This window comes from Micropterus dolomieu, linkage group LG07 (assembly GCF_021292245.1).
Source record: "Micropterus dolomieu isolate WLL.071019.BEF.003 ecotype Adirondacks linkage group LG07, ASM2129224v1, whole genome shotgun sequence".
Taxonomy (NCBI): Eukaryota; Metazoa; Chordata; class Actinopteri; order Centrarchiformes; family Centrarchidae; genus Micropterus; species Micropterus dolomieu.
In genome coordinates this window covers 16,832,393-16,850,793 of record NC_060156.1, presented here as the reverse complement: position 1 = coordinate 16,850,793, position 18,401 = coordinate 16,832,393, and the positions used below count along the sequence as shown (strand labels likewise).

At 37.7% G+C, this 18,401-nt stretch overlaps 1 protein-coding gene across 1 annotated transcript; it reads left to right on the top strand.

The window, feature by feature from the left end:
- The first annotated feature begins 1,505 nt into the window (after nt 1–1,505).
- On the top strand, nt 1,506–17,894 carry ankrd10b (ankyrin repeat domain 10b). Its single transcript, XM_046053537.1, has 6 exons — nt 1,506–1,968; nt 2,875–3,027; nt 3,943–4,034; nt 12,902–13,167; nt 14,728–14,835; nt 17,245–17,894. The coding sequence occupies exons 1-6, from the start codon at nt 1,771–1,773 to the stop codon at nt 17,466–17,468; spliced, it is 1,041 nt and encodes a 346-aa protein (XP_045909493.1). The 5' UTR covers nt 1,506–1,770; the 3' UTR covers nt 17,469–17,894.
- Nucleotides 17,895–18,401: the final 507 nt, after the last annotated feature.

Genomic DNA, 18,401 nt, shown 5'->3' with positions numbered 1-18,401 from the left:
CACAGGTACCTGAATGGCACACGTCACAGTATAGGGAAGCAAGTATCTCATACTAAGGACAAGATTAGGGCTAACAGGAGCAGGAGTAAAGGACATAAAGGGCATATTACACTCCACAAAAATTACAAATGTTTACTTAAGTATCAAAATTAAAAAAGTAGCCTAGCCTAATGTTAACAATGGCATTCATAAAATACATAAAGTATACACACACACACACACACACACACACACACACACACACACACACACACACACACACACACACATAAATAAATTAGAAAGAGAGAGAGAGAAAGAATGATCAGCAAAATTTACTTAAAGTATTAAAAGTCAAAGTACTCATTGTAGAAGGAATAGGACAAGAATAATGTCCTGTGACTATTACACTGTTATGTATTATAGATTATTATTATTACTCATGCCTTGTAGGCCTAACTGTTGAGCTGGAGCTCATTTTTATAACAATTTTGGAGAGAACTAATGATTATTTTCAATATGGATTACTCTGCTGATTATTTTCTCCATTTATCGATTTTCAAAAGTCTGAAAATAGTGAGAAATGCCGTCACAATTACCCAGAGCCCAAAGTGACACATTCACAATTTCTCCCTCTGAGATGTAGAGCAGGGTGATTTGAGCCGGCGGGGAAGTTGAGACACCCTTTGTTTCTCGTCAACCATAGACAAAATTGGTCATGTGATCACACATTTTTGAAGAGTCATCCATTTTACTCACCCTGTGATGGAGAGAGGCCCATGGAATAAGTAATAAGCACATTTAAAATGTGTTTTTTTTTTGCTGATAAAAGTGATTTGTTAGGTTCAATGAGTTATAACTCTTGTGTCTTAATAATTACATGCAAGTATAAAAAAACTTTGTTGTGCTTTAGGAAGTTACAATATGAGGCTATAGGCCTACTGTACTGCATGCCATTACATCTATCTTGCTGGATGACACAAGTTTGTTAAAATGGCAGGGATGGGGTAATTTGTTGATAAAGACATGTGGGAAGTTGAGACAGCTATTTTACTGTAATTCTACATTGCATCACCAAAATGATGAATGACATTATGAATTTGAGCCAAGAGACCACTTTTTCGTAAAGTCATTTTATGAAAACTGTTTATTTTAGATCCAAAGTGATTATTCCCAGTGATGCACCACATTCTAAAAGGTATGTAAATATTTTAGTTGGACACATTACTGTCGTGTCATCACTTAAATAGCCTCGAGTAAAAACTGGCTTAACTCACCCCGCTCGTGGAGTAGAAGTAGAAAGTGGCATTAAAAATAACCTTTTTTTTTTTACTTAAGTATGTCTAAGGGCTTAAATGAATGTACTTAATTACTGTCCACCACTGTATACTTTCCTGACCCCTACCCAACCCCTAACCACAGGGGTTAAATAAGCTACCGGAAACACTATCTGAAGGGAAGCAGACAGATAGCACACCGCCACTAGGAGTAAGATAGCAGTAATGCAACAAACCAGCTGATGTTTAACCGCAAGGAAGAAGACGAGGAAGAACAGAAAACCAGGAACGTCAAATCCAGTCCACAGTTTACAGCGTACTCGGCGTTTCTCAAGTTTCACTTCGGCGCGTGCTCTGCCCAGTCTGCTTTGTGTTGTCAGGCAGAAAGAAAGACACACCAGTCAGGGTGGCGTGTGTCCTGATAAGGCAGGCACCCCATCGGCGACCAGAATAAAACAATAGCGGGTCATTTTGCTGTCTGCCCTGAAGTAGTTTGGTATCAAGTTTTGCTACAATGTCGGTGGGAGTGGAGTCTGGATTCTCGAGCGAAGAGGTCTTAAACAGCCGCTTCCCTCTCCATCGGGCATGCAGGGATGGAGATGTCGGTGCCTTGTGCTCCCTCCTTCAGTGCGCCTCAAACCCGGCTGACCTCACCGTGGAGGACACCTTCTACGGCTGGACGCCCATACACTGGGGCGCTCATTTCGGAAAGGTACCTCGCATGTTGGGTGTTTTGACGGACCAGCTTTTCATTTTATGAACATTTTGGTGCGCCACCGCAGATCCGACATGAGCCTCGTCGTCTCGGCCATTTCCTGATGTTGCCTTAACTGTTAGCCGATGAGAGTAAAAAGCAGACGTCGTGAACTGCAGGCAGACAATGGGCTGTAAACGTGAAATGACACTGCTCTACAGCTAACTGATTGTTTCAGAAATCGCATTACATTTTGGGTTCGTTTTGAATGTGTGCAAGGTTTTTGCGAGTAAGAAGCTTAACGTTGAGCGGGAAAAAGATAAACATTAACTTAATGGCCGTTGGACGAGACGCTGACAAAGAACGTGGGAATGTTACAAGAAAAATAACCGTTAGTTAGCTCAACTACCGCCTGTTAACTTAAACGGACATAACGTTACTGACATTACCAAGCACAAATTAATATAAAAACGGGTGCTTTCAGACCGGAAAACTGTAGTAGCGGTCAGTAATAACTTACTTTTCCTATTTACTTATGTAAAAAAAAAAATAAATCTAAAGCTTTTAACGTTAAATTGAAAACGGATAATTGTAAGCAACTTCCTTGTCAACTTTCAACGTTAATGGCTCGTTTTTAACAAACCGTGTATTCACCTCTCCTTAACACGCGCACACACTTGAGCCAAGATTTGTTTTACAGTAACTACACTTTGGGAAGGGCAGGCTTACATTTTGCACAGAAACTGGATGCATGCCCACAGCATGAGACTGGCCCATGCCACACAATGGTGTTGCATTTTTGCCTCTAACCAGCTGCTGCACTACACTTGTCTACACCTGCCCGGTGTTGTCTTTAAAAGCAATGAATGAATCACTGCGCATACCTTTTTAATGTTTCTATGCATTGCCCTTGTCTCTTCACAGTTGGAGTGTGTGATGCGCCTGGTTCAGGTGGGCTGTGGGGTGAATGCAGTGACCTCCAGGTTTGCACAGACGCCCACTCACATCGCTGCATTTGGGGGTCACCCTGAGTGCTTGTTATGGCTACTCCAAGCTGGTGCAGATATTAACAGACAGGTACAACATCAGATGCACACTCACAACACATGACTGCACACCAAGGAAAATCACCCATCTTCTCAACAGGTTTACAAGAATTTTCCTTGTTCACATTTCCTGGAGACATGCATGTAAAAGATTGCTGACTATGCTACAAGGAGAAGGGCACATTACAAAGGGACTGTAGACTTAATGTGATTTAACATTTAACAAATCACAAATCACTTATGTTAAAACCCCCTCAGATTTATACAGGCAGTGGGACTGCGAAAAAATAGAGCAGTGTGGGAGATTGCGCTCAGACTGATCCCATCAAGGAGGATCACTCTAAAGTGGGGTCACAACCCCTGCAGTGTTTGTCTACCACATTTTCTGAGAGTGCATTTGTCCTCAGACTGTTATGCACGTCTTTTCCACTTCGTGTATTTTCATGCACAGACTTCATGTACTGGGGCTATATTTAATGCTCCACTGCACCACTGCAAGAAATCAGATTAGTAGGTCACGATGACGCAACGTGTTGTAGTCATAATGAAACACATTTCTTTGAATTTGCTCAGCATATGTTGAACTAAAAATCTGGGGAAATCCTAGTATTTGTGACCTTCCCTCTCTTGCATTCATAATATTTTGACTTGGCTGGTGTTGGGACAGCAGAATAGCTCAGCATTTGAGCATGGCCCACATTACATTGTGGTTTGGGTCAGCCTTCTGATGTATGCACTCTTACTATCTGCAATTGTAAATCTGTGTGGGCGGTGGTAGTCTGAAGATTTCAGCCTCTGCCTTAACATTCCTGGAGTCTTTTTTTTATTTTTTATTTTTTTTAGAAGCGCTTAATATCTGAAAAGGACAAATGTTTTGGCTCCTACTTCTGCACAATATACAGTCACACTTTTTTGTGTGTAACAACAGTCTTTTGTCATCACTCAGGACTATGTGGGTGAGACGCCCATCCACAAGGCTGCTCGTGCGGGCAGCCTGGAGTGTATCAACGCTCTCTTGATTCAGGGAGCGAAAGCTGAGTAAGTCCTGTGATCAGATCTATGTCTTCATTTCTTTTCCTCTGTACTATCCAACATCTCAGTTACACCTTTACAAGGGATCGCCACCAAACTCAAATCGGAGCAGTAAAGAAATTTACATGCTAGATTTAAATGAGGTTTTTACAGTGTTGCAAATAAAGTCAGAGGATGTGCAAGTTAACTTTACAGGTCTGGACATAAGATTAAACAATGATCAGGTTGAGAAACAAATGCAAAAATATATATGTATATAAGAACTTTTTAAATAATTTGGAACATTACAGTTTTTGATACTATGGCTGTTCTAGACATACTTAGCCAGAAGGAAGCTGCTCTATTAAATGGTAACTTTGCACTAAATCACTTTAACCTGTGTACTGCATATAACTGTAATCAGTGCTGGACATCATATTGTTAGCATTTGAGCATAGCTTTAAAGAGAAGATCAAACTTGCTGCAGAAATGGTCTTTTAAAGACTCATACAATAAAACAATCCTCTTCCTTCAGCGACTTTTAAATAACGGTTGTGGTGCAGTTCATTAAATAGCAATGCATTTTAACCTAAGAGTGGATTTTTAGTTAGCTTGAAACTTTTTTTGTAACAAAATGCTAAAGTCTACAAGACAAAATACCCGACAACTCTTTAACCACTCCAGCTTAAAACAGTTTGAGAAAGCGTTGTTAAATAGTAATAGAATTGGTGGCGCTCCCTTGAAAACGTGACACATTTTGTTAATCCTTGAAATTGTTGTTATCATTGCAACAATTCGCATTAAGTTGCCCTCTGTGTGTAATAAAATTAGCAAAGACATATTGGGTTCTTAAAGAGTGATAATTTCATAAAAACATTTCATTTACCCGCAGCAAACATTTTAATATTAACTTTGTGATTTGAGGAAGAGCTGCAATTTAATAAAAGTAGTTCATTAACTTGGCATAGTGCCTTTGATATTAACTAACAGCTTCGTAAATCCAGCTCAATTATTACACGAACACTAGGACAACTTAATGTAAAGGTTGATAAACTGTTCTTAGCCTAGTAGGCCATATTGCATGATCTTTAAGTCTAGAGTGTGGTTTTCTTTGTTAACACTTGTTTTGGTTAGTGTCTTACATACACAGCTTTACTAGATGACCAAATGCACACTACCTCTTTTTCTGTAGCCTTCTTACTGTCTGTATGCAAAGGCTGTGTCTGTTGCATATAATGAAAATGCAGAGATCAGATTTCCTTAGAACACATGGGATTTGTGTTAAAGGATTCAAGGAATCCTCATTGCACTGACAAGATAAAACAAAATATAAAAAAGGATTATAAGATAATTAATTTTATGCTATGAATTTACTAGCCCTGGCAAGTTGATGAATGTACCTCAGTTGTAGTGCTTAGCCACACCGTTTTACTTGGCAGCTGCTTTTTATTCTTTTCCATTTATAGAATACATTATGTTATTGATGAGGCTCCTGAAGCATTCCTGTTTCTTACATTTAGATCCAAGACATGTAGGGACATAAAACAATTACAAATTATGTTTCTTTTGTTTTTGCCTTGGATGTCTCCATAGATCATGGTTATTATTTCCCAAAGGTCATGTAATGACCTAGTGAACCAAGCACTTAATTTACCTTCTGCCAGAATAATATTTTATACAAGTATGCAAGCTTTACTTTTTGAGCTGCTTGTTAGTCATGCTCTATCATTGTTTCATGAATCAGCTCATGTTTTATTTGGGTAGCGTAGCAAGTGCACTTAAGTCGGATTTTGTTGCAGAATATATGATACACTCGGAAGCTAAAAGTTGAAGCATATTTTAATGAAACATTCACATATTTCAATGAGAAATTCTAATGTTTTACTCTAATGCATTTTCATTTTTTGCAATACGCCGTATGCCTTTTTTCCTGATACCATTGATATACAGAGACCCAAAGCAACCAGGGAGTTTGTAGATGCACAGTTTATTGTGTGTAGCTGTTGCATGTTTTTTTTGTCTGTCTTCAGAGAACATTGTCATAATATGGTCTTATAAATCTGAGCTCAGCAAATAATGTCAGTGGAAAAAGTTAATCAGAGATTCCACTGTGAAACGTTGGCTCTATTTATTGTTAGAATAAGGAGAGAAAGATAAGGATAAGGCATTTGTATTTAACATTATTAAATGATGTTAGATACTAGTTCTGCTGACCTTGGGCCTCTAGTTACCTCTGGTTTCAGTAAGAAGTCAGTCTTGATTTTAAGGGTTGTTGAAACCCAAATGTATAACCTCTAATCTCTTTTTTATTTATTATTTTTTTTATTTATTATTATTGCCTACATTGCCCTAGTAAGTGAAAATAAAAGAATTGCGATGTTTTATGGGGGGTAATTGATCCTGACAGCTGAGACACATTGTTAGTCAGACTGTAAACCAAAGTGTTTTCTTTATACACTCTGTTAAACCTTAATTTCCCCTGGCATATGAAAACCCTGGTTGATTTGGTTTGTTTCAACAAATTAAATCCAATAAGTTCATGTCGACATGTTTAATAAATGCTTAATTTCTTGTTGAAGTCTTGTAATGTGCATTTGGTTATCAGCTGATGAGTAATATTTATGATGAAAATGATATGTGATTTTCTTCCCCTGCAGATCAGATATTACATTTAGTTTAGTTTATTATCAAGTTATTTTTATTTTATTTTTTTTTTACTTATGACGCAGAAATGTAGTGGGGCACAACTGGGAGGGAAACTAAGTCACACTAGGTGGGATTGAGGCTCATGACAAAATGACTTCAGAATAACTTCAAAATTAAGTTGGTGTCAAATGTCCGTTACCAATAAAGTTAAAATGTTTCACTTATATGTTGTTGACAATAATCTAAATAAGCGGTCTAGAAAGAAAATTGCCTAAAAGCATTTGACAGCAAAATAATCATTATGCTTGAATAAAATATCGAGTCTATGAATATATACAAACACAAGACACAGAATTGAACAGATGCACTTTTATATGCACAAATATCCTGTAAATCAATACGCCACTTGAATTAATATTTTATTACTTGCAGGATCTATAATGTGTTGTGCGGCATAGTATAAAATACTGTGGACTATTATTTTATAAAAATTTAGTGTGCAAATTGCTATATTAACAGTAACTTATAATCATAAATGCAGGTCTAATTACTATCCTGTTTTATTTATTTTTAGTAGTAGTGTAAGCGCAAGACAAATTCAGAATATGAGGTAGGTAATGGTGTATAAACTGGGCTGTAAAATGACCATTTGAAATATAACCCATTTTTTAATTACAGTAATATTTCAGCAAATCAACAGTATACATAATAAATTACAGTAAATATCTTTCTGCAAATAACCCAGTACCACAGCCATCACAATTTACATTGAACTTAAACTTTATTTTTAAGAGCTGTCCCCTTTTCTTGGTAACATGAAACTTTTAGTGAATACATTACGTGCTTCCCTCTGAGCTGCCGTCCACAGTAAAATTGACAATGTCTACAGTGACATCCACTGCAAAACACTGGGCCACCAATAAGACACTAATCAACATTAATATTCAGTTTTAAAATTAAAATGAATGCCTCCAAATACTTGGTACAACAAGCTTAGAAATATATCCTTGCATCTCATAAATTATTTGGGCACAGGACATTTTGTCAGTAGTATTTGAACCCTTGCCGTTTTCAAATATTTCTTCTGGAAGCCTTCTTTACAGCTCACCTTTTTGAGCTTGTTTGCAAAGATTCTTGGCCCCAGTCTTACGATCAAATGCTTTACCACCTCACATCTTCTGCTGCTCTTGAAAACACCTCAGACTATTACTGGCCAGCTGGCCTGTACCTTCATAAAGGGAGTCTGTCAGCAGTCTGTCTTCATAAATGGTCTTAACTGTATGCTTGGAGTATATTTTAGACCACTTTGCTGGTGTGACTTTTTCTGTTCTTCTTTGCACTGGCATTGTCGGCCTTGTTGCTTGTTGAAGAAAAAGAAGAGGCGGAAATAAACTTTGAGGAGAAACCATTCTCAATGGATCCATCTCTTGATTCATTAGGTAGATCTGCAGCTCTCTCACCATCTGCCCCCAACACTGATTCAACACATTAAGTTGGCCGAGCGGTTGCCAAAAGAGGCTGGTTGTGATTCTAGATGCAACAAAAACTACAGGCCACAGATGATCAACGATCCCCCAACAGCACCTGATGGCTGACTGTGGGTTTGAGTTGAGGGCAGATCGATATCTCTGATCTGTTTTTAGAAAATTTGAATGGATTTAATAGTCCAATATATGTACTAAAACTTTCACCCTCCGAGGCTTTATACCTTTTCATGAAACATTTGCAACGCACATCTGTATGAGGAGAACTTTTTTTTTTTTTTAAAACTATACCTGCGGGATCATAGTCTGATACCACTGGTGGGAATCCGTTACTGGGCTACATTTTCCCATTTCCTATGACCCAGTTCATCTGTTACCCCTACTTTATATCAACATTCACACACAGGGATGTTTCCTTGCACTGAAGAGCCCTTGTTCCGGACAAAGGGATAGATGTATTTTAATGAAAGAAGAGGGAAGTGTGCTCATTGTCAAGTCATGTTTATCTTTATCCCATTAAAAAGTCAGAAGAACTGTTCACTTGGACAGCAAGTACTACATCTTCATTGTTTCATTTCAATAAGACTGGAACAGACTTGTAATCTTACCTTAATGAAGAAACCAATCTCATTTGCCCTTTTCTATTATCGTCTTTCCATTTAATCCTAATTTAAGTGTTGCAACATGAGACTTTACATGCTTTAAATTAAAGGAGATTTTTTTTTTTCTAGATAAAACATTAAATAAATCATTAAATCCTTTCAACTCCATGGGACAAAGATTAGCTTAACTTTAGCTTGTGACATTAAGTTTTAAATCTCTCATATTAAAAAATGTCTAGAAATGTCTAAACAATGCTCTTGCACCTCTAAATTTAATCCTGATGGGTTTTAACAATCTTGGATATGAGAAACATCAAATAAATTACTATTGTTTCATTTACACAAAGGGGAAAAAAATAAATAAAACTGTTATTATTTGTCATGAGCCTCTAAGTGTTACGGTCCATTAGCAAGCTAGCAGCAGGTGGGAAAGTGTTTAGAGGCTGCCAGTGATGAGAGTAGAGCAGAGACAGGGACTTAGAGCAGCTGAGTGAGTTGGGTTAGATTTGCATAGCATCATGTACTGAACTGTGTAATGCTAACAATCATCCTGTTGCAATGGTTATTCACTGTCATTTCACTGTACCAGATATTTTACTTTTATACACAGAAATGTTTTATTTTGTGTGTCACAGTATTAACCCTATACAATATCGTAGTCTGTTTTGACATCTAATCTTTGTCACCTTTGCCTTTCATGAAAGTGACAATAAGTTACAGAAAAAAGTTTTCTATACTGTTAACAGAAACAGAACCGTACGTCTTAATGTTTTGCAGCCATTGAATTGGAAATGACTTGGTTTTTTCAAGTAATCCTAGAAAGGGGGAGAATAGACACTGCTGAGTCTGCCCCGTTCCCTGGGATAGCCGCACTGTTGTGGCATTGAGTGTTCTCACTATCGCTTCCTATCTACACACTGGCAAACTGTTGAGGTATTTCTTGCGGTGATTGGTTTTAATGCTAGGTTTTTATGAATCAAAACTAAAGTTTTAGACCTGCATGCTTTGCTTATTATCCATGATTGTTCCTGTATCTAGTCTTTTGTTTTTATTTTATGATTTGTCTTTTTATTTTGTGAACTAACCATAGGAGCCCTTTATATGGACAGGTTTAATCATGTGAGTCCCATGTCAACATATAGCATGATAATAGGCTGCCTCTGGAAGGTTAGACGATAGTTAGAGAAGATGCATATTGTGTGCTTAGGACGGAAAAGCAAAGCATACCAGGCATTTACTAAGAATTAACGCTTCCTTTTTTAAAGTCCTACACCAAACCTGGGTTAATAAGTGTACTCTGTTATCCATGTTTTTTTGAATCAGTGCTTACTGCAGATGTCTGGTCTCACTGAAGGAATACTGTGTTTAGGATACTGTAAAGGGATTATTGGCTTTATAATTATTAGGGGGTCATCTAATAATCCAAGGTGGAACGAGAAATAATGTTGGAAGTTAAGCTGCAGAATAGAATAAAGCTCAATGAGAAAACTGGGGGTTTATTCAAGAGTTTTAGTGAGCGCAAGGATAAATCTGCAATAGCGAGTTAGGGGGAAAAAAAGTAATTTATTGGTATTTCCGGATTTCCATCTAATTTGAGCAGAATTTGACTGCACCAGACAGATCGTCTAGTTTGTCTGTGTTTCCATGGTATTAATTTTTTTCCACATGTGCTGTTGTAACGCTACAGCACTGCAAACCGTCCTTGGTTCTTTTTGGTCCAGCCTTTAAACAAGGCTTGGATTGGCACAAATCTGTGGGAGTTTCTGTAACTGCTTTGTCAATAAAAATGGCAGATTTTATCCCTAAAATGATGGATGGACTTAACAGCCACCCTCAGTATAGAAGAGGAAGCCAGAGTGGAAGAGAGGACGGTTTGGTGGGATTTGATCTGAGACTTAACCACTGAACGTCCTCTGGACGTGTATGACAAGTAATTTAACATGGAAAAAATTGCAATAAATATAGTTGACAGGTTCCTAATTATTACTTAAAGGATAAAATAATTAAGTGAAATCCTTTATTGTATTTTGCTTATAGTAGTTTTTATTCCTTGCTGCCTCTCTAGTCCATATTGATTTGCTCAGAGAAGTGTTTTCTGTTAAGAGAGAAATTTGGTTTTTTTGTGTACTAAATTGTTGACTGAGAGTTTAAAAACAGCAGCTAATAACATTTAAATAGTAGAATTCCTTAGAGTGAGACCAATCCATTTATCTTACCACAAAATTGGTTTTTGATATAAATTTAATCTTTTGGAATAATCCTTTGGAAGCGTTAATTTTGAAGGGGACGGATAATGTGCAACAAATGTGATTGTTTTTTTTGTTTGTTTTTCAAACTTAAATTTTTTATAAAATGTTTTTCATGTGCACTAGCTCTTAAAATGTTTCTCTTTTGCACAACTGTTGAGATGAAAATGCAGAGAAAGAACAATTTTTGAAACATAATGAATGATCAAACAGTAGCAGTGTACTCAATTCTGCCTCATTATGTGGAAGTCAGTGTCACTTCATTTTAACTTAATAACAAATAGTTAAAAAAATAGAATCATGCTGTTCTTAGCAGCCACCAAGTTCAATAACAGTGGACATTACCTATTCTCTGGTGCGTTTATGTGTATATACAAAATAGCCAGAAAAAGGTATAATCTTTTCCATATTTCTGTCATATTTTTAAACAGTAAGTTCAAGCTTGAATGTGAGCCAGAGTTCCAGTTCTTTGACAAAGACATGGCTGTTTGCTTAGAGAACTCATTTTGCCTTGTGATGACATTTAAACAGTGCAGTATTGTTTTGTAATTGGCCAATGGAGAGGAGAGAAATTCTCATCATTAAGCTAAAAGGCCTCTATTGGTTTGGGGGGTAGCCTGGCAGAAATTTGTTCCCGCATGTTCATTTCACATCAGCAGGTGCAAATTGACTGTTATATCTGGTAATTTATTTAAAGTATTTATTTAAGTGCTTTGATAAGCCTAGTTATCTTTCCAGTGAAATTGCTTCCATACTCAAGTGCCATGTGCAATCTGAAAATTGAAAACATATGACACAGCACTGTTTGTTCATTCATTATTGCACTCAGGAAATCACCTTATTCCTGCTGCAACTAGACATGATTAACACAACTGTGCGTACTGCAAAGAAGACCGTATTTTGACTTGTGAATGGTTATACGAACGGCTCTTAGAGTAGTACAGCTGTTTCTCTCATTTTTATTGTTCATCCTTCTTGAAACAATAGCTTCACCATCCCAAGAAAAGACATCTGGATTTCTAATGGTTGAAGGTTGCCATTTGTTCTTGTTTCATTCTCCCTCCCAAACATCGATTCTGCAGAGTTTCCTCTGAAGATGCAACTCTGTTACATCCTGGCCTCCTTTGGATGATGAACTTCTGAATCTTGTACTTGTCACTGAAGTATTCTACAACAGTGCTTTGCCACTCTCTGTTGCACTTCTTCTCTTTTCAGGAATACAGCTTATATTCTATTTTTAGCTTAGCACTTTACACACACACCTACTATTATAAGCAGAGTACATTCAAGTGCTCCAGTTTTCCTTTTGCTGCTTAAATTTGGCATTTGGCTGCATCATTGGCTGGATTTCGAATGTGGCTTGCAGACATCCTTGAGCAGTATCACTGGTGGAAAATTAAGATGACGGCGGCCTTTCACTCTTTTCCAAAATCCTGAAGACAAGACTAAGCTCTTATGTCACCAGCAGAAAGTCTCCTTTGGATTCAGTGGATCATTTGATAGAAATATCTTAACCATCCTGTCCAGTTTGTCAAGATTATTTCAGGTTCTCATTAAAATAATAAACGGATGCACACCCTCAGTTGTCTTAATCCTGTCCGTTTGCAGCAGACGTTTCCCTAATTATTTGGAAACTCTGTCCAGATTTAAGTTCTATGGAAGGTGCAATGATCCAAAAGGATCAGTCGTCATCTCTCATGAAGATGACGAAGAAGATGTGAGAGGGTAGAGCAGCACAGGGTATTTCTATACATCTGTGTGTGTCTGTCTGTGCGTGCGAATACTTGTTTAGTTTGTGTGTGTGTGTGTGTGTGTGTGTGTGTGTGCGCGCGCGCTTGGGCGTGTCTTATATTTGTTCTTTTTGTAAATGAAACGTACAGTGAGTGTCTCTAACACTCATCCTTCCCGTTGTGCAGTATGAGGAATGCCAGTGGGCTGACTGCTGCTGACCTGGCCCACGCGCAGGGATTCCAGGAGTGCGCTGAGATTCTCTCCAATGCCCAGAACTTCCAACAAAACATGGCTCAGTCCCATAACGGGGCTTTTCTGAATGGCATGAGCCAGAATGGGGGCCACGCTCACCCCAGTATCCAGGGGCGCAGCTTCTCGAACGGCGTGCCCAACAGAAAGAGGTCGTTTGATGGCATGGAAGCGAACCCAGTGAAGAAGGCTAGACCTAACGGTAGGTCACTAAGCTTTAACTAACTTTTAGATTTAAATTATTAAATTTTTTATTTTATTTTATTTTTTTGTTGAAAGGAAGAATAGTTTCAGTTTGTTTCAGCTTACACTGCTGCACATGCAGTCATGAAGGGACAAAGTTACTGAACTTTGCTGCTTAAGATACATTCACAGCATATTTGAGCACTGACCGGACAGCTCCATGTGAGATCTGTGTTTGTATGATTTCATATAAAAAGATTATGGTGATATAAAATGTATGCAAACATATGTAGACTTAAAACATTCTGTTGGTACTTTGTACAACCCAACTTCCCACAACTTATTTTATTCTAGCAGCAGGTATCGACAGTTTATTTCATTGTGGAATGTTGTAATGTCGTGTTAAAGGAGGAAGGAGGTTCTGCTTACAAATTCTGAATGTAAGATTGATTGGGCTTGAAGCTCAGAAGTAAATGGATAACAAGAAACTTAGTAAGGGGATTTTTGGAGCTTTACATAGGTATGGTTATCTCATACTTAAAGACTTAGAAAATTGCAGCAGGGCAGATTTTCATTTTAGCCGGTGGAAATTAATGTGAAAATGTATATTTTTCCCAGTGTAGTGTTAATTTCTTGAAGCAGAAATGCCTTTTAAAATGGATGCAGGAACAGCAAGAGTTTTAAATGGAGCCTTAAGTCACTTTTCGACCAAAAGTACCAGGGACTTTTAAGTCCCCAGATCTCTTTTCAAGGAACTAAAAGGTTCCTTCAGCCCACTGTTTTGTGCGTTTCCACCGTGGTCTAAAGACCTGAGAAGAGAGGCAAATTAACCAGCTGACATAGGCTGTAGACCTATACGCCGTACAAAGGAATACACAGGCATCATTATTTGTAACTCTAGGCTTTGCTTGACCATTAAAGCAGCTTTTTTGTGTGGGAGTATAATAAAGACATGCAATAAATTTTGTTACACATTTAATAACAAACTGGATAAAACCATCAAGTTCTTAAAATAACTCCAGCACAGATAAAGAAACTCAAAAATAAAATTGCGACAGTTTGGAAGTTAATACAACATTTCCAGACCAGCTGCAGCACTCACGTCTGTGTCTGCCTAAGCGTCGGAAGAGCATGATGTTTAACAAGCTTTATTACCTGCTGTAACCAGCTATTCCGCTTGTTTTGGAGAGGAGGAGACCGACTTCGGCTCAGTGTAAAAACTTCCTGACTGATGAAAACTTAAAACAACAACTTCGGACCCAGTATTTAGCGTAACTCCATCAGCTGTTCGCTGTAAGCACACTGGCTGCTATTCCCGAGCAATACATTTAATGCCAACGTAAGAACTCAGGTGGATATCAGTGAGACTTGTGCGGATATCTGACTGTTGATTGTGATTTATTGGCTTGCAAACAACGGTGGAAAAGAGAGGAGCAGTAGTAGAAAATCACCTGACATTCTCCAGTTAAAGCCAGTAGCCTCTACTCACCCATTCAGAATTTCACTGCAAGGCAACAAGAAGTTATTTTTAAATATCATTCCCAGCTTTGTTTTTTGTATGCATCTTTTTTCCTCTTAGGTCTGAGCATGCCACCAGAGTTGCTGAATGGGAATGGGCCACTGGGTGGTGCTGGAGAGGCCCAGATGGAAAGCATGAGCATGGAGTTGGCAGCGACTGTAACCTCAGGTGGGCCAGGAACCTTTGCATTTGGGCTGAATGGGTTTGCACCACCACAAGGGCCAGGGCCCATCGATGAGTGTGAGAACCAGGGGGGACAGGAGAGGCTGAGCCCCGCAACTAAAGAGCTGGAGGTCATCACTGTGGCGTCAATGCAGACTCCTTGTCGCTGCACCAACTCTTATGCCTACCTGTAAAGGGCGTGTGTGTAGTTGCACACACTAATGTTCACATTTGTGCAGTATATGTATTTGGTATCATCTGGCTATATTTGTTTTTTTGTTTGTTTGGTTTTTTTTTTGCACATACATGCATAAAGGATCTGGTTATCTTGTTCTTGATCTTGTTATGATCTGGTGGTACGCTACATTTGAAAGATGTATAGCAGTGTGTGTGCTGTATTTTGTACTTTTCCATGTTCCCAGTTGTACTTGGATAGATCAAAGTATTCAGAGTTCTTTGTTATATAGTTATACTTAATGCATACGTCCAGTTATACAGATAATTATTGTGTAATCCCTAATTTTTTAGGTTTATAATAAAAGGATGAGTTTTGTTTTGCACAATTATACAGCAACATCCAAGATAAAACTATTGGCATTCCCCCGACCAGTGCAGTGGGTCACCAGTCCACATATAGGTCATATTGGCTTAATGGAAAAAATAAGTCTTGGTCACATTTCAAATCAGTCTTAATTATTGCTTGTCAAATTATGCGTTGTTGCATAATAGGAATGGGGGCCACTTCATTGGTCACCTGAAGACTACTGGTCCTGTGCTGGGAATGTTGGTGAATTTCAGTATGGAATAGGGAATGTGGTTATATGTTGAAAAGGTTTGATGTTTCTATACAGTTATATTAAGAGAAATGGCTAAAAATTTATTTGATTAGTATACATGTGAAATGGAATATCTAAAGTGGTGATTGGATGGTTTTCTTGGGAATGTTTTCCACCCAGTTGAGTTTGATAAATTGAATTAAATATTCTTTGAGCATTTAAATAATGCTCAATTGATGATGACATTTATGTAAAAACAATGAGTGCCTAAACACTCTTTTTAATCTACACTGATGTTAATTGCTACTACACATTAGCTGATGTTTTGTACTAAAGAATTACCTTATGCCAAAGCATATCCCAACATGAATGTAGCTGGTAAAGTATAAACAATTCACTGTGCAGCTTTAAAAAAAATTTGTTTTGTAGTTTATAAATAATCCTGTACTAAGACATAGTGGTCCATAGGTTTGGAATTTGGTTATTCCTCAGTTTTTTACTTTTGCGTTCATTTTGGCTGTGCGCTTATTTGAATCTCAAGTGTGGTAAATGTTTACTCTGTGTGTGTGTGTGTGTGTGTGTGTGTGTGTTAGCAAAATTTTCTTGGCAACTAGCAGGGCTTGCACATGTGTATGTTATATAATAATACCAGGTCTGATTTTGAAATTGGTAATTGGCCATTTTACAATCAGTAGTTAGTTATGAATAAACAGTACTGCTCAAGGAAATTTGCATGGATTTGCAAAAAGCCTTATTTCTTGAGCTGTACTGAGTAGTTGAACAATAACTTAATGTAGATTGTTTTCAACTTTTATATATAGTGGTAAGGGAAATTCTTTCTGTATTTTATAGAACTATTTCATGTTGCAGGAGGTTTCTGTTTATTTTGTTTGTCACGTCAGAAGATTTGAGTGCATAGTCATTCAGTTTGAAACATCCAATGCTTAGTACTGAGCAGGTGTAGCATTGTACTTGATTGTGTGAAATTATTAAATGTTGATCAATTTTATAAATGTGACTGTGGTGGACTTTTGTTTTCTTGATGTATTCTGATGCATCTGTCAAGTCCTGTCCCTATATCAATTTTTATTGGCCTGCAAAAAAGGTGGAATACACTTCATATTAATGCAAAGGAAGGATTATAAAAGTTTGACTAATTTTACTAGACTAAACTCTAATTACATCACATCTACTCATTATGTTGGTTTTGGATTATGGCATGCCAACACATCTGGAAGACTTAAGATTTTCTGCAGTATCTTAAATTACACCGTGGAGACAGAACTAGGTCACTGTCATACAGCAGTAAGACAAAGCAACCACAGATCAGAGTGTGGCCTATTTAGAAGATCTCAGGTCAAAACTTGTGAGGTTACATTTGGCTCTGGAATGTGTGTTGCAATTTATTGATCTACTCTGAGTAATCCAATGGAAAAGCCGAAAACAATTTTTCCTAGTGTGTTGAAATACCAAGCTTCTTTGTAGTTGGCTGTTCATAACAAGCCCCCTTTTTTAATAATTGTGCAAAACAAAATTCATTGTGTTTTGTTTTCCCGGTCTCTCTTGCTATATTCATAGAAGCAGGAATATGATCACAAATTCATTATGTATATGCCTTGACTATCTGTCTCATTTCCAGTGGCAGGTGAGAGAAACTGTGAGGATTTTTCCTCAAATGGTCACAGTCAACCACAGCTTCCATTTGGGTGTGACCCAGTAGCAGAAACTCTCCATGGCCAACTCCTCTACAGTGACTCCCCTGAGAACAACAGCACAACAGTGGAACACCAGAAGTCTGTGAAAGCAGCACAGTTGTATGACCATGCCCTCTTCAGTACCATGCTTCTTTATCATGGGTCCTAAAGTACAAAAGATCTAGCCGACAGGCCGTCCTTTTTTGCCTAAATGTCATATAAGCCTAAACAAGCATTTATTTGCCTTAAAGTCAGTGATTGGTCCAGTTATTCATTGACATTATTATTCATTTTCTGAAAGGGCCGGCCCATTGTTATGGATGAAGTTAAATTTGTAACTGATAAAGTGGATTACGAAGTGTTTGCTTGTGTTGTTAAAAAAGTGTTTTTGTTTGGCTTATTTAAGTTTGATTAAGCTTTGTTATGCAGTAATGTAAGCACCTGTATTGAACCACTGCCAATACTTGCACATAAATGCATTTATTTTCTGTTTCAAATAGAAGTGGGGTGATCCCTCACTCTTGATGTTAATAAAAACAATACAAGTACATCCCATTTTACTCATTAATAATAATAAAAAAAATAGTAAAAGTTTGATGATTCTGTTTATTTTTGAACTGCTTCGCATGTATTGATAACTTGTGGAATATTTTCAGACATCTGCTATTGTGTCCACTTTTTATAATATAAAAAGCCAAAGCATTTTTTTGTCTTAATGTGTATTTATGAGCTATCAGCATTCTTCAAAGTGGTGGTTACTCTGTTGTGTCCAGAAAACTGCTCTATAAACTGCAGCAGATAAGGCCGTAAATGGTTGGGCTACAGTCACTTGTCACCAGGAGCGACCTTCATCATCACTGCGCTGCACAAACACCACGTCACTCTGGCCACGCCCCGTGACAGACGACACCATCAAAGAGAAGGAGGGAGAAAATACAAGTCATGTTAAATAAAACAGGTCAATAGATACATGTATCTTACGGTTATATATCGCAGTGTATTCTCAAGTATATTTTATGAACGGCACAAGAGGCATATACTGTTTATCCAATGACACAAAATTCTGTTGAACTTGGCACTCTAAATTGTCCCCTCCTCTTTC